This window comes from Corvus cornix, chromosome 5, assembly GCF_000738735.6.
Source record: "Corvus cornix cornix isolate S_Up_H32 chromosome 5, ASM73873v5, whole genome shotgun sequence".
Lineage (NCBI taxonomy): Eukaryota > Metazoa > Chordata > Aves > Passeriformes > Corvidae > Corvus > Corvus cornix.
Genome location: NC_046335.1, coordinates 16,552,081 through 16,569,484, shown reverse-complemented (window position 1 = coordinate 16,569,484; position 17,404 = coordinate 16,552,081). Strand labels below are relative to the sequence as shown.

Sequence of the window (17,404 nt, the reverse complement as noted above, 5' to 3'; positions counted from 1 at the left end):
TTCTGCCAAAGCAAGTAAAGCTCCCTTGTGACAAATACAAAAGCAAAAAGCAAAAGATAATTTCACCAGTGCATTAGAAATGCATCTGAAAACTGCATAAGATTTATAGCAAAATACATGCACTGATAACTCATGCACCGTTTTATAATAATGTTATTCTAAGACAGACTGACAGAGTCAGGACGCAGACACCTGCTGATGGTGCTGCAAGTTTCTCACACACATTTACTCACCACCTCAACTAAGCCACATGGAATGGTTTATCTCATTCAGATTGCTGTTGATGGTAGCACTTAGTTATATTTCACCAGTTTGCAAAGTTAGGCAAGAAAAGAAAAGAAAAGAAAAGAAAAGAAAAGAAAAGAAAAGAAAAGAAAAGAAAAGGAAAAGGAAAAAGGAAAAGGAAAAGGAAAAGGAAAAGGAAAAGGAAAAGGAAAAGGAAAAGGAAAAGGAAAAGGAAAAGGAAAAGGAAAAGGAAAAGGAAAAGGAAAAGGAAAAGGAAAAGGAAAAGGAAAAGAAAAAGGAAAAGAAAAAGAAAAAGAAAAGAGAACAAAGAGACAACATGTCCACAGGACTGCAGACTAAGAGTTCTCACCTACAGAATTCTACAACAGAACCCTTCACAAGAGAAGGAAAATAAAATCTCTTCTGTTCATTTAAAGTTGAGGATGGCTGCTCTCTCAAAGCCTTTTTCAGATTCTTTATATTTAGCCCCCAATCCTTAAAAATATTTCTTTATTAATTATATGAAATTCAATTATAAGTGATTAGATGCCAGATGTTACCGACAAGCAAAAGCATACCAGGTGCTACGTAGCTTTTATTGCTGTGTAAGTTCTCAGCTCCATCTATAAAGAAATACTTTAATAAATTCAACGAGCGCAAAAATGGTCAGGGAAGCAAAATAAGCATAATTAGCTCAGTGCATACTTCAGCAGAATGACCTAATTTTAAAAGTGTTTTGCAAAGCAATTCTCATATTGAAAGGCAATTACACAGAGCAAAATAAAAATAGAACTTTTGAGATCCATGCAAAAAAGGACCAGCAAGTATCCATGAAAAGGGATGTAAGAGACTACAGAAGATAGCAGGGAAGAGCACACATTTTCCATTTTGTCCATGCCTTCTCTCTTTTCCTTTTTGTTCTTTTTTTTTTGAAAATAAGGAGAACTTAAATATCAAGAACAACTATTAGCACTTTACTGACACAAGGCCTCCTGGCCATTTCCTGAATTACTAAGACTGCTAAGACTACTGACATTTTCCTTCATTAACAAGTCATCCTTGTTAATATTTTTTTGATTAGTATAAATCTGTATGTTTTTTCCCCTACATCCTATTTTAGGTGGCCAGTTACCCAGAAAAAGGCACAGAGGAAAAGGGATGTCAACAAAACCCATCTGTCAATGGCCTTAATGTAGTTGGCCCTTTAGAGGGTAAAAGGCATAAGAAGATAGAAAGACTCTGGAAAGACTTTTAATAGGAATTACCCTTTCTAAAACCTACAAAGAAAAAAAAAGCCTGAAAAAGGAAATTTTTCATTATGCTGTGATCAGATGCTTTTACAATCTTGCTGGCTGTTCATCATCTCTGCTTAGTACTACGAAAGAGATACTTTCTATGTAAACAACAGTGAAGAGTCATAAATATTTTATTTTCTTTAAATAATATTAGACACATCTCTGTCTATGGAAGCCTCAGTGCAGATAACAGTACCAAATTCAAAGACTTTATCCTATAAAACGTAAATCAAAGCTTGAGATGAACACTACTTGTATTTCAAAAGCTGGAAACAAAGATTCTTAAAGTCTTCCAAGCAAAGAGAAGGAACTCCATTGGAGTACTACTGCACGTTGCAGACTGACCTGCTTCAACAGTGAATTGTCATGAATTATCTGATGGGTGGACTTTTTTCAGTTCCACACAATACAATAAAAACAGTGGAATGATTTGTGCCCTGCCAAATAAAGAGCAGTAACTCTAGCCAAAGCATCCCTTCCTTCTGCTAGCATCTGCCACTAATTAATTTTCCATTTTTTTAAATGGGAACAAATAGAAGGGATAAAATGGTTTCTGGCAAGCTGTGCCTGAATAGATAAACTGTGGAAAAATCTATCACACAGATAACATGAAAACAGAAATTTAAAGCTGAGATTACAGGCAAAAATCCTTATGTTAAAAAACCCCAACAATCAAACAAAACAAAAAACCCCAAACACCCCCAAAGTTTAAAAAAAAAACCACCCCAGCTTTCTGAACCTTTAAGTGTTTCGGTTTTGGTTTGGTTTTTTTTTGTCTACTTTTAAATTAACATTCCTAGGATTTCTATTTGAAACAGTTTCTCTCTGTATTCAGAAAGCTGCCTTAACCATTGCTACTAGATTCTCAGTAAATAGTACACCTCAACAGCTGAGTTTCTCCATATAAGCCCAGTTCCATTCAATGCAGCCATTGTGCATGCTGCACAAAATCAGATTACCTTTTCATATTCAGGTACTCAGATTGTCTAAACCAAACAACCATTTAAGTGAGCTGCAGAATTCCTTTTGTAATGGCTCACGGCTGAGGACAGCACCAACGAACTGAAGAGACCTTAGAGAGCTCGCTCTTACAGGGTGAAAAGCATCCAAAAATGGAAGTATTTTCTTGTTGAAAGATCTGCTCCTGTCACAGCTGCTTTAAGCCATTTGGAGTAAATACAGAGTAATGTGAAAAGAAAGTCTGTTATGAAGCAGTATTATACCATCAGCCCCATCATTCCACTTACAGAACAACAGTTCTCAGGGAATCAACAGTCTTGCCTGAGTAAATGGGAGTTCACCGCTTCAAGCTATAAACAAAATTAGTGCTGCAAATTCCTACAGTCACTTTCTGTTTCCAAAAGAGCAACTAGGTTCTAGTTTAAACTCAAATTTGTAGCAGTTATTGTTGTCAAATACTGAACAAATATAGGTCTGCTTTAAAAGAGTACTGTAAAATTCGGGTAAAGCATTTAGGCAATAAGAAATTCTACTAATCTTTCTCCAAGTCAGTATGAAGTGGTTAACTGCTGTACTTGATCTCAACATTACAAATAAAAGAAGGTAACTTTGAAACAAACAGGGAAAAAAACTTCCCTAATTTTTCACCTTGATCTCCACTTTATTGTATTTCAAAACCTAATGACCATGCAAGTTGATTTTATGCACTTTTTTACTGCACCGAGCACTGATGGCTTTCTCTTGTAAGGCTAAAAGGGGAAATAATATTTTCATGACAGAAAAGAATATAGCCTGGGAGTGCCTCACAGCAGACAAAGCATTTAAAATGTATTGAAATGGTCCTTGAGTTACTTGAACTCAATGGTTTCCAGGTTAAAATGCAAGCAGAATTGTTTTTTCACAGTACAGAATACAATCATTTGGAACATTTAGACGTGGCCAAGTCACAGTGAAATGCCATTGTAAGGAGCAGTGAGATTTTGGCCAAACATATATTTTGCTTTCTCTGCCTTTTGTGAAATGATCTTGAAGTTTCTGAAGGGCAAACCCAGAACACTTTACTAACAGATACAACAAAACCAATGACCTTTATTTCTCCATTCTTCTTCAACCACCATGTGTGTAAGGATGCATTTAGAGTGAGTCAAATGAGCACTGAGATTTGGCATCAGCATTTAGCTCTGTGGTCATCAGTTACAACCCAAACCACCCATGAGAACCAGCGTAATGTGCTTAGGACAAACCTATGCAGCCTAAACCAACAATTTTACTGTGCAGGGGCCTGAGGATGAAAATCAAATGAGTTACTCAGTGTTCTCCAGATGAGAACACTGACTCACAGAAAGAAAAAAGTTAGTTGGGTGACTGTATTTACACTTTATCTTCCTTAACTCCCATGATCCCTTCAAACAGGGTCTGAATTCATGTTTCTAAGTCTTCTCTGTTTTTCCTTTCTTTCAGTCAACATCTGTGACAGGCTCGTAAGCACACACTACCCACCCATACATACTGCCAGACTTCTTTCTGGCAGTGTCTTTGGGTCAAAAAAATAAAATAAGAGTCAGTATAGTAAGAAATAAATAACAGTGTATTTATAACTGAGAGATAAAGCACACATAGTTAATCTGAGCCTTAAGAGATCTGGTTCAGCTATGCATAATAATAGGAAACTAACAGGTATCTAAAGTGTGAAGTAGGGAATGTAACTCTCTAAGATATTGCTTTCTGAAAACTAATTTCTACATGAGTAAATTGCTTAAGTAATTTCTCCCTTTCTGTTTTAGTTTTCTGCTCTTAGAACCTAAGCTACTAATAGTATTAAATGGCAAGTGCTATGATGAATTACGTAATATTCAGAAAATACTACAGTCTTCTGGGATTATACCAACATACGAATGCTGGATACCTATTTAATTTCAAAGCTAAATTTACATAGGAAATTTTCAGCCTGAGAGAGAATACACAGATTTGTTTCCTGGACAATAGATTGAAATATTCATTGCCATTTCAGGCATTAGAGAATGATGGCCTGTTTCAGGACTTTTCAGACGTCAGCAGTAAGGGCTACTTTCCACAACAGCACTCTGACTGCAGGAGATAAAAGAATGTTTATTCTTTTTTTCACAGGGGAGGAAAACAATGACAAAAGCAGGAAGGCAGCAGTAATGCAGAAATCTGGAGGTGGTGATAAAGGGTAGGGAGAATGGAGAAAGTTGTTCAAATAAATCTATTTTGGCCAAAATCAGGCAGGTGATAACCATAGGTATATGACATTGAAGTGTGAATCATCATTTTAAAACTAAGTAATTAAAGAAAAATTTAAATTTCATTAGGTGTGAGAAAAAAATTATTTGAAATTCAGGAAAAAAAACAAAGCATTTGAAACCTTTAGAACACAAGTTCACATTGTTTTTTCTGAATGCACTATACAAACCTTAAAAGGAAGAAAGGACACTGCATTTGTTCAAAAGCATTGCTGCTGCATTCTGTAAAGTACACCTAATTAATACTGACATGTTATTGCTTCCCTCTGGACACCTTGTGAACAGTCAGAGCTAGCCAAATAGCAAGCTGGTATAACCTCTGGCTTAGAGAAAATTTCAGTTAGTGACAAACAGTAAAAAATAGCACCTGAGAACAAGGCAGAGCTTAAAATGAGCATTGCTCAACAAAGTAAAGTGAATGAATGGATGGATGGAAACATTAACTGTATGGGGAATAATTTAGTTCCACAAGGAACTGCAGAGAATTTTAACAGCATTTCTCTTTGAAAAAAACTAGTTCTATTGCTTGGCTGATTTAATTAATAAACCTCCCAAGAAGGGGGGTTTTATTAATTAAAGGTATTAATAAACCTCTTAGAAGGGGCAGAAATAGCAGTGAGCACAAACACAAACATGCTGCCCCTGCAGCTAGCTCTCTGTTGGAATAGCTCCCATCTTAGGTAATGCAATAATATGACCCAAGAAGTTCCATTTCCCAACTTTAGTTAAGCAGAATACAGCTAAACCATTTGTCATTTACTTGTGGATCAAGTCCCCAGCACTTGCTGTTGTCTTAGGCATTTCATTAATAAGGTAAAAACCTTTCCCCCAAACCTTCCCATTTATGATTATCGTTTTGTTGGCAAACAGACCTCTTTCATCACCCTTAAATGCTTCAATTTTCACACCATCATCAAGACCTCCCCTTTTTCATTTTAATAAATCTCTTGAAAAAGGAGTAAATGAGTGAAGACCTTCAAGACAGAAGCAAAATGAGTAAGAAATTGTTTCTTTAAAAAAACTGTAATTTTGCAAAAATAATGATGCCAGCCAATAAAAAGTAACTTCATTCAGATAATACATTAGACTCCTGCAGAGTCTTCATGGTCACACTAACAGAATGTGGAGTCTGCACAAGAGACAAATGCAAAAGTCTTTTTGCAGAAACTCCAAAGCGCAGCACATGCTGTAACTCAGAGGAAGAAGTACAACACTTCTGAAGCCACAAAGCTAACTTTTCTGGTCTTTATTCACACATTTCTTCAGTAATTTAAATTAACAAGGTTAATTTAAATTTAATTAATTAGCACTTAATTAATTTAATTAGCACTTCACCATAGTAGATCATAATCAGGAATAGGTACTTAGAGAGACTTATGGCCAAAATATTGTATGAAATGTTATATGAAAAATAGTAAATTTTTCAAAGTTTAGCTTTTCATCCTCCTTACCAGTGCGATGTAACATCATTAAAAGGATGGATTATAAAAGGAGAAAACTCCTATGCCCACTATGCTATTGTTGTTCATACAAATTGAAACAAACATTTTATTTAGCTTTTTTTTTCCCCTCTGGACAACTACAAAGACTCTCTCCAATCAAAGACTCAGATTTCCAAACCATTAGGATCAGGAAATTTTACTGAGTGTCAGATGTCACTCATTCTAAAATTTTAATAAAAACAAAGAAAAGTTCTTCCAAACTAATTTCAGGTTCAACTATTTCAAGTAATTTCACTTGGAGAAGCAGGCCTGGATACACATGCTACATGCTAGAACTCATGCCATCCTTAAATCTTACTTGCTTTTTGTTTCATTTTATACATAAAGTTATTATGATCTATACTCAGTATTTGCCCCTCAAAAAGAAATTCACCAAAACTTATTAAATAAACATAAGCTCTAAGGTAACTTTTATGTGAAAATAATTACATTTTATAATACTTTCTAAGCATTACTAGAAAGCCATATCAAATAATTTTAAAACATCAAATTAATCAGAAAATAAGGGGTTTTTACACAGAACTTTCATTCATAAACCAATTGTCAGCTTAGAATTGTGAATACAAATATTAGAAGCTAATGTTTGAGCTGTTGTCACAGAGGCCGATACCTCCACATTGCTGTTGCTATAGCTCCCCTGCCACTGAGATCATCTCTCTTTATAACTAGGTAAATATATGCAAACAAAGCGTTGGGATGTACAGATATTCATCTATACACACAGGCAAGAGTAAACACTGCAAGCTTCCTCATTAAAATACTTTTTGCAATAGTCAAAAGGTCAAGAAGTATACAGAATCCTGTACTTTCTCCTACATGAAATTACATAGACAAGTATTTTTATAGCATACGTCTTGAATATTTGTATTTAAGCAGCATAAATCTCTCAGAATCTACTGAAAACAACATCCTAGTGCAGAAAAGTGCAGAAAAGTCTAGAACAGTAGAAAAAGCTCTTATAAAAAATTTTTAAATTATAAAAATCCTTTAAAAGGACTGTCCAATCCAATGAAATGAACAGTTACCTTCAAGCTAGGACTCGAACAGAAAATCCCATAAAAAGGAAACCTGGATTAGAAGCCCAGTAATTTTCATCTCACGTGCCTCTTAGACAACTAATTTCTCAGTCATTCTGAAGAGTACTGTGTGTTTACAGACTATTTATTCAAAGGTGCATTCAGAGGAGGGGCAAAAAGATACCCAGCAAAACATGAGCTTTCGTTTTCACTGAGTTGCCCTGCTTTAGATTGACTGCCTGCTTCTTCAGAAAAAGGAACCTTTTGGCATTTGTCAGCAGGCTCAAATATCCTGAAATGCTGAAAAGGTGAAACAAAAAAATTTCCCTGTGCTGCCTTCCTATCTGATCTTTTGTCTCATATGTTTCCCTCAGGGATGCACAAGAAATTTCTCTGAATAATTCATAAGTAACTAGGCAGAAACCAGCTTCTACTTCCAAATAAAAAGATGGGGTATGAAGCTGATTTCAGCTGTTCTATTCTGCTCTATCTGGAAGAAAATTGGATTAAAAGAAAGTAAATTTCCTAACATAGCAAGCACACAACATATACATGTATGTATCCATGAAGTATATAAATAAGCATATGTTTATACTGGGGAAGGTACCTTTGTACTTAAAGCTACACATTCATTCGAGGGCAAGACTGATTCTCTACCTTTCAAAAACCCAAGAAATCACATAGCACAAAGGTAATCAATAAACACGCAGAATGAAGAAAACAGCTCTACTCTGCACTGATGTAGCCTCGAGTCCTGTGTGTAGTTTTGGGAACCACAATGTAAGAAAGATATAAAGGTATTGGAAGGCGTCCAAAGGAGGACCATGAGGATGGTGAAGTGCTTTGAGGGGAAGCCGTATGAGGAGCAGCTGAGGGCACTTGGTCTGTTCAGCCTGGAGAAGAGGAGACTGAGGGGAGACCCCACTGCAGTTACAACTTCCTTGTGAGGGGAAGAGGAGGGGCAGGCACTGCTCTCTTCTCTCTGGTGACCAGTGACAGAACTGAGGGAATGGCCTGAAGTTGTGTCAGGGGAGGTTTAGGTTGGATATTAGGAAAACCCAGAGGGTGGTTAGGCACTGGAATAGGCTCCCCAGGGAAGTGGTCACAGCACCAAGCCTGACAGAGCTCAAGAAGTATCTGGACAATGCTCTCGGACACATGGTGTGACTCTTAGGGGTGTCCTGTGCAGGGCCAGGAGTTGAACTTGATGATCCTTGTAAGTCCCTTCCAACTTAGAATATTCTATGATTTTACAAATTCAACTTTTACTTTGGAACACCAAAGTGACTGGTCTTTCCTGTACTGTATCCAACTACAGTATCCAACTCTTCTCTTACCATAAGCCACCTTCATTTCCCAATGGCACTGAATATTAGGCAGATGCAAATGACTTCTTCTATAGTCTCTGTTAGGATTGAAATAGTCTTATGGCTGGCAAATCCTTTTTATGTCCCAACACACAGAAGACTGAATAAATGCCAGGAAAGATTGTTTCCAAAGCATTTTGTAATAAGAATATAGATCCCAAACTCACAAGCTATGGGTTATGTACACCAAGCCAAGACTTCCCCAGTTGAGATGATGCTGCTTATGAACATGGGCTCAAGACTTACCAGCCTCTGCATGCTTTTCACATGGGTAGGACTAATAGATAAGGCCTCCTCATACCAGCGTTTGGCTTCATCAATATTTCCACGAAGTTCAGCCACCTGACCTCTCATGTAGAGAACATAATGTGACATCGGAAAGAGATTAGCTGCTTCCTGGGTACATGCTGTGGCCTCAGCAGGCTTCCCAATTCCTATGTAGACTTCAGCTGTGGAAGAAACGTCAGGACCAATTAATGATTCTTGCTTCATCATACCATGACTAGGTGTTGTCACATGTGCTGTATTTGCAAATAATTTCAGTTTAAATAAAGGCTATTTTCCTAAAAAAATTTTGCGTCTTAAAAGACAAATTATTACCTAAATTATTTTAAATTAATTATTCTTTCAGGAAAGTTGGTTTTCAAAGTGTATGAGGAGTTACAATTTCTAAATGGCTGTTTTAAACCCCAGAATACTCTTTATAGTTTGCTATTTTTATCCTAAGTCTTGGATTTTTTCATTTTAGTTTTATTTTTAAGACACGAGCATGTGAGTATTCCAGTACTCTTTAATTCAGTTGAGTAGCCTGACACACACTTATGTAAATCAGATTGACTATAGGGGAAAAAAGTTTCATTCAGTGAGTAATTAACAACTAACAATAGAAGTATTTGCCTTCAGTAGCTCTTATGATACTCTAACACTCTTCAACATTGCTATTTCACTACCTTGCTGGTTCATCCTAATCTCTTGCTGAAAGAGTGGGAGAAGAGAGGAACAAAGAGATATTAAATGCAAGAAAAAGCTATTAAAATTCTGGGTTGGGTAATCTTTTCCTTTACAGACCAAATAAAAATAGATTCTCAAGGTAATTGTATGACTGCATTCTCTTGTGTCACACTGTACAAGAGTTTTGTAGATTAAGGTTTAAATCAAGCTGCTGCATCAAAACAGCAAAGTGATCTGTCACTGCTGGAGACATGCTTCTCACTGTATGATACAGGCCACCCATCTTGGTTTAAAGGCTCTCACATCAGGAACTCACACTACAGCAGTGGATTTCGGATTATGCCTAAAAATCTGAATCAAACTGATATTTGAGTGCCTTTAAAGGAGCTTGCTTATGAAAAAATTGCAGCCAACAGCTTTAAAAGTATCTCTAACTAGTCAAATTCAGTATAGTAGAGTGTATACATTATAATTTACAGATGATACCTGCTATGAATATTCATAATTATTTTCATAAATATCAATTTATAACAATTACTAACAAAACATGGACTTTGAGTTTAAAGGTTTAGTAGTTTAAAGGTCCTTCTCCATTTTTATTTTATTAAGCTATTTTTACATGGTTGCAGGAGTAAATTCTTTTCTTCCTGTAAGACCAGCTCATATTGGTGAGAGAACAGACCTTTTTCTACCGGAGGAGCATTATTTTGCTCCTCAGTTGACTTGGTGATTTCACAGAACACATTCTACCAAATATAAATAATATGTCTATGTAGATGTATTGATTAATGCAGTTTATTTTTAGAAAATACTGAAATGTTATTTGATGGAAAAAGTCTCATCCACATGAAGAACTAACATGAAATTGCAGATCCAGTCACACTTTTTACCCCTCTTCCCCTCAGAGCAAGTTGTAGACTCCAATGGGGTCTCCCCTCAGTCTTCTCTTCTCCAGGCTGAACTGATCAAATGACCTCAGCTGCTCCTCATACAGCTTCCCCTCAAAGCACTTCACCATCTTCATTGCCCTCCTCTACATGCTATCTACTAGCTTAATATTTTTTTTTTTATATTGTGGCACCCAAAACTGCACACATTATTCAAGGTGAGGTCACCCCAGAGCAGAGCAGAGTGGGACAATCCCCTCCCTTGCCTGGCTGGCGATGCTGTGCCTGATGCCCGCCAGGACACATTTGGCCCTCCTGGCTGCCAGGGCACTGATGATTCATGTTCAACTTGAGAGGACCCCCAGGTCCCTTTCCACAGCACTGCTTTCCAGCCTCCCCTTCCCCAGTCCATCCATACATCCAAGATTGCCCCATTCCAGGTGCAGAATCCAGTACTTTCCCCTGTTGAATTTCTTATGGTTGGTGATTTCCCAGTCCTCTGATTTGTCAAGGTCTCTCTGCAGAGCCTCCCTGCCTTCGAGGAAGTCAACAGCTTCTCGCGGTTTTGTATCATCTGCAAACTTGCTCACTATCCCTTCCAGACCTGTGTCCAGGTCATTTATGAAGATGTTGAAGAACACAGGGCCAAGCATAGAGCCCTGTAGAACCCCGCTAGTGACAGGTCCCCAGTCTGATGTCACCCCATTCACTGTGACCCTTTGTGCCTGACCCATGAGCCAGTTGTTCACCCATCCCATGATGTGTTTATCCAGGTGGGGGCTGGACATTTTGTCCAGGAGGATGCTGTGAGAGACAGTATTGAAAGCTTTATGAAATCCAAAACAATTACATCTACTGGTTTCCCTTGATCAACTGGGTGGGTTACCTTGTCATAAAAGGAAATCAGTTTTGATAAGCAGAATTTTCCCTTCATGGAGCCATGCTGGCTGTGACCAGGACTGCATTGTCTTTCAGGTGTTTTTCAATACCTCCCTGAGTAATCTTGTCCATAACTTTACCAGGCACTGAAGTGAGACTGACAGGCCTGTAGTTCTCAGGGCCCTCCTTCTTGCCCTTCTTGAAAATCAGGACAACGTTTACCAGCTTCCAGTCAGGTGGGACCACTCCAGATTCCCAAGACCACTCAAAAATCATCAAAAGAGGTGGTGTGATGACATCAGCCAGCTCTTTGAGGATTCTTGGGTGAATCCCATCAGGCCCCATAGATTTGCAGGGATCCAGCTGGAGCAGTAGATCCTGCACAATTTCAGGGTTGACTGGGAGTTGATAATTCTCCCAGTCATGGTCCTCCAACTCAGGGCCCTGAGACCCCCTTGGTCCATCATCCATGTTGAAGACAGAGGCAAAGAATGTGTTAAACACCTCTGCCTCATCCTGTAATGGGCTGATGTTATTTTTATACTGCTTACTGCCATTAATACATGAAAAAACTCTTTATTGTCCCCCATATTTCTGGCAGCTTCAACTCCAGCTGAGCTTTGGCTGCATGAATTTTCTCCCTACAGTGGCAAGCCCATGAGTTCTGCCCATGTCAGAATATTTTAAAGATATTTTTAAGAGTGGACAGTGGCCTGTGCAGCAGATTGTAGCAGCAGACCACCAATATGCATGCAAATCTGACAAAGTTGTGAAGTAAAAAGGAATCAGCAAAGAGTGTCCAGACTCCTCCTTTGTGGCCAAACAGTAGCAGTCACTTGCATGAATTGAATAATCAGCAACAGCACATGACCCAAAAAAATTTTTAGAACACCCCCACCAAACAGCAAATAAGTAGTGGAACAAGCTGCCACAGAAGGCTGAGAAATTACCAGCATTATAGATGCTAAGAGTTACTGTAGATGGTCATCTGTGACAGTTTATAAATATTTAAAATCAATGATGCCACAATGCAGAGCACTACACCCTGTTGGACCTTGCCCTATTCTAATCTGTGTTGCTTTTGAGTAGCCCAAATGAGATCACTATTATTAATCACTGTAATTGCTCTTTCTTTCTAATCTTCTGGGCTTTTCCTCTAAACCACTAATAGCTGGGAGCCATTGCCCTGCAATGACTTTCACACCATAAAACTGTAAATGTAAATAGGTAAATTAAAATGCTATGAAATAAAGCACTGTTTTGTTGAATATAAACACTAAAGAAAAATAAAATTATGTCACTGAAAAATGCTCTAAAAGCAGAACAAAACATAAGAATTGCTGGCTGATTTCTGAATTACGTCTTTCTGATCCAGCTACCAATAAAAACAATTGCATGTTACACATTTTAAGCTGTGTAAAAAAACACTGGATCACCATTTTCTGGTTAAAATGTTATGTAACAGCCACTTGTGATATTGCATTTAGCTTGAGGCTTGAAGCATCATAACAATACTAAATCCACTCAAGATGACTCCACATTTAGACAAACAATCCTGAGTCTTTTACATTAATGAAACCAGAAGGAAAAGAACTGAATTCAAGCTCATTATCACAGCTGCAAGGGACAGGTTGCTCAATAGTACTACTACTGTTTCTTTCCCTGCATATGCAGAGTTATTTATTTTCTATTATAAACTTCTGTAGTTGCAGGAACTCTATTCAAGAATCTTACTAACATCTTTTTCCATTCAATGGAATCAGTGACCTCGGATTAGCTCACTTGGTTGCAGAACGGTGCTAGTAATGCCAAGGTCCCAGGTTCCACCCCCTTATGGATCATTCACCTAAGAGTTGGACTTTATGATCCTTGTGGGTGTCTTCCAAATCAGAATATTCTGTGATTCTGCAAGGACACCTAGATTTCCAAGTACTAAGATACTCTAGGTACTTCAGCAACTAAATTCTTCAGGGACCAGGGAGAGAGTGCTGCATTTGTTCTACAGAAGACGTGACTCCACTGGTAACAGCTACATTCTAAAACTACTGCCTTATCTTTCATAAATGATCTTACACATAAAGCGACTCCAGTGTGCTTTTTATCTCTTGGCTTGTTTCAGTGCCATACACATGCAAAAAATATAATCTGATAAGTGGTTACAGATTCTGAATGAAACAAACAGATTTTGGCAAGTCCATAAGCTAGCAAGAAAGGAGAGGGTATAGAAAAATAAATTTTACTATCACAATACCTGCATGAAGCCATATTTGAGCCAGAGTCATCCAAGGATGCAAGGGACCTTGTTTAGGGGCACTGCTTTGCAGAGAAGAAGCAACCTCAGACAATGCTTGCTCCACTCTGGAAGCTGCTATTGATGTAGCATGGACAGAACCTGTAGAAGTAATAAAAAGAAGTTACCACCACAGAAAGAATGAAGGCCATATACATTGCATAAAACATTTAATCGCAACCCTTTTCATAAGAGGCTTTACCCCAAACTCAAGATTTAATTTACATTCACCATTTTGGAGATTTTTTCTCAAATGCCAGATTAATTTTCTTATGAAAGCTTTTATACCGGTCTGAAAGTCTATATAAAAAACACACTAAACTTTGGTAACTGTACCTGACACTTTTTTGGGTTGCTACTATGAATACTCTCTATTAAACTTGACACCTCTTTTCTGGCAATGTACAACCCAAAAAAGGTTTGTGACGGTATCATACACTGTAGTCTTCAGGTTGCTGCATTGGCTTCAGTGTTAGTATTAGCTATGTCTTTCCACAGAGTGCAATTAGAGGATTATTTTACAGCTAACAAGAGAAGAAAAAAAGAGAACTAAAATACACACAGCGATCATGACATACACTATCACAAATACACCGTTAAACTGCACTGAATGTAAAATGTGCCTCATCAAGAAGGCTGAGTTAAAGTGCCCTGTGGCAGAAAAGTCCGTTGCATAAAAAACATTCCCAAAGCATACTAAGGATAATTCTCATAAAATGGATAATTTCCAAGTCAGATTAGAATCTCATTGGCAAATAATACCCTTTTCAAAGTACTGGAATTAAAAAAGCTTCTATGACTAGAGAATATCTAATGGGAACTGTACTTTGGATAGTCAATTACTGCCAGCATATTTAGTCATGACTTTTTTTTTTTTAAATCAAGACCATGAATATTTTAAACTAAACTCCTTCTTGTCATCTAAGCCTCAGCATATACCTAGTTGTTTTATAATTACAAATTACCAAATCTCAGACTGATTAGGCCTGATTAAAAAATAAAGGTAGTATAATATTCCATACTGGATCAAATGAGAAATTGTCTAATTCCATCACCGTATCCATAATGATCAACAATGGCAGATACTCCAAAAGAAAGTACTGAATCCTGTACAAGTTGAACTGCACCACAAAAGCTTGTCCTCATCATTACAAGTTAAGAAATAGACAAAACCTTCACTCTCAATATCCCAGGTTTTCTAAAAGTTTTAATGAGAAGAGATCCCTCACATAAAATACATATTTTTAAATGTGACAAGATAAATCAGCAAACCAGAAAGCACCAGAAATTCCTAGTACACAGATCAATAGGAAGAGGAAGTTTGTCTGAAAGTGTGCATCATAGTTCCCTTAACTGACAGAAACAAAGGAAAAGCAGCACAGGACATAATTAGCAATTCATGTCTTTATGAACAAGGAATTGCCCTGAAGATCTGAAACAGTGTCTGGCAGTAGAGTTTGCTTTCCTTTTTACTGGCTGATGAAACAACTCGAAGTCCAGCCTGCACAGCTGAACATTCACTAAAGATTTTGTGTATCTTATTTTAAAGCTTAAATTCTGAAGAAATTTAAAAGGGAAGTCTAAGCAAGAAGTACATGGAGTGCATGATAAGAAAAATACTAGCAAGGGTACCAAAAATAAGCAATAGTCCCGAGTAACCCTTTTATTGTCTGGCAGCCATTTCTGTAAATGCACATCACTGCAGCCTGGCACTTGTTAGCCTTCCAGGGACTAATAGTGAAACTGCGTTCTTGTCTCTCCAGAACAGTTTGTAAAGAAAAGGTGCAATTCAGTGCCATAAAGGAGATCACCTAATCCCTTCCTTTGGAAAAGCAAGTATGCAATTTAGTATTAAAAAGGGCCTGTATTTTCTATTATTTAAAGCAAGGACTCTGGCTGCCAGCCAGGCCGTAAGTAATTTCATATAGAAAGTGTGCTGTTGGATTTTAAGCCTCCAGTACTAAACAATAAAGCACATATGAAAATATATTATTAAAGCTTTTTTTACATCAATTTATTTATAAGAAGGAACTATACTGTGGTATGATTCTTATGAGTTTCTGTGCCATCTGTATTAAAATTAAACAGATTGAATACTGAGTGCTTCCTACCCTGGACTTTGTATAAAGTGGCAAAAAAGGAAGAAAAAAAAATTTCAAAGTATTTCTAAAATTTTTCTTTGAAGTGCTATTGTTCAAGTTGTTTATTTTTCCTTTTAGGAAAAAGGTACCTCATAATATATTGCACCAATTAGTTCTCTGAAGAAAACACACACATATACAAAGCAATGGCCAATCAGGCATCTTTCAGGGACATTGCACTCATGCTAATACTCTAACCCATGAACCCCTAAATACTTCTTTAGTATTGTCACAATTAGCTGTCATCTGACTCATTTCTGGCTCCTTCTGTTAAAACACATTTTGTAAACTTTCATTTTGCAGACAACTAAAAATCATTTAAAGACTGTGTGTACTAAAAAGTTTTTTCCTACTTTCCTTCAAATTTTACTCAAGCATTTTCATATTAGAACTAATTTATCTGAACCCTTGTCCTAATCCAGGATGTCCTAACAGGTTCAGATCTCTATATTCACATGATAATTCTAAAACACACAGTAATTTCAACTACAACTGGTAAAGATACAAAGTGGGTTGTGAGAAACTGAGGGTAATGAGTAGATCTTAAGAGTCTGCTTGAGGCTTTACAGATCCTATGTAGCCAGTTTATTTGGAGGTTCCCTGTTGGTTTTGTCACCAGCTCTTCTCTCTCATCTCAGTCTTATCTGCACTTTGCCTTCTTTGGTCTGAGGTCAGTACCCACAGCCAAACACAAGCATATCCCACTTTCAGTATTACAATTCACTCTGTTGTAGCTTCCTTCAAATGCTCAGACAGAGCTGCAGCAATTTCTCATTTAATATTTTACCGTATCTTTCACACAAAAAATACCCTTGCTCTTCCCAGACCTGCTGTTATAGCATGACACTTAAATATCAAGAAAGAAATCCATCCAAATACCACAAGCAGCAAAGAGTATTTATTTTGAAATAGAAATCATGAAGCCTGGAAAATTTATATATCACCAAAATAGATCCTGGCTACTCGCTTTCATTTGTTTAGCCTTGTTCTGAAGCTTGTTTATACTAAAAAGGCCAAGTGTGAAACAGGGACTATCTTCGCAAGATGTAGAATTCACTACTTAAATTGATTAACATCTGGAATCACAATCACATTGCACATTGCAAAGTGTGACAGAAGATTTTAACCATGACAAAATGTTCCTAAACCAAAAAGGTATAACCTCCCACTCAAGTTTCCTATAATGGCACTTGCCCAGAATCTAGTTTCTACTCATCATACTAACATCCTATGTTGCAGATTCAGTGTTTCAATTCAATCTCAAATAGAAAACCTACCAAGAGCCTTGAACAAAGAAAATTTAACCAAGAAGTCATCTCACAGAAACCTTTCTTTTCCAAGACACACCTACAGTTAAACTTTTGTGAATAAAGTATTCAGTTTATTCTCTTCAGGCTTTTCTTAAATGTTACAGGAGAGGCTATATGAACTCATCCATTAAATGCTATTTATAATACCATACATCCTATGTAAATGAGCCTGTTATGACTTCTTCAGTTCTTTCCTTTGTCATTTCCACATAAATTCTTCACAATGCAGTGTAATGGACATGAACTAATACATGGACTCTATCAGGACATAGATGGCATGAAGGCTTGGAGAAAAACAAAATCACTTTGCTATGTAC

At 37.2% G+C, this 17,404-nt stretch overlaps 1 protein-coding gene across 3 annotated transcripts in view; it reads right to left on the bottom strand.

Annotated features, from left to right (window-relative positions):
* The window catches only part of TTC7B (tetratricopeptide repeat domain 7B), a 130,733-nt gene that overhangs the window by 17,738 nt on the left and 95,591 nt on the right, over positions 1-17,404 (bottom strand). For all 3 annotated transcript variants that reach the window (XM_039552570.1, XM_039552569.1, XM_039552571.1), the window contains 2 exons: positions 13,598-13,738; positions 8,876-9,078 (listed from right to left, as the gene is read on the bottom strand). In XM_039552570.1, the coding sequence (XP_039408504.1) occupies positions 8,876-9,078; positions 13,598-13,738 (344 nt within the window). The remainder of the gene's footprint in view (positions 1-8,875; positions 9,079-13,597; positions 13,739-17,404) is intronic.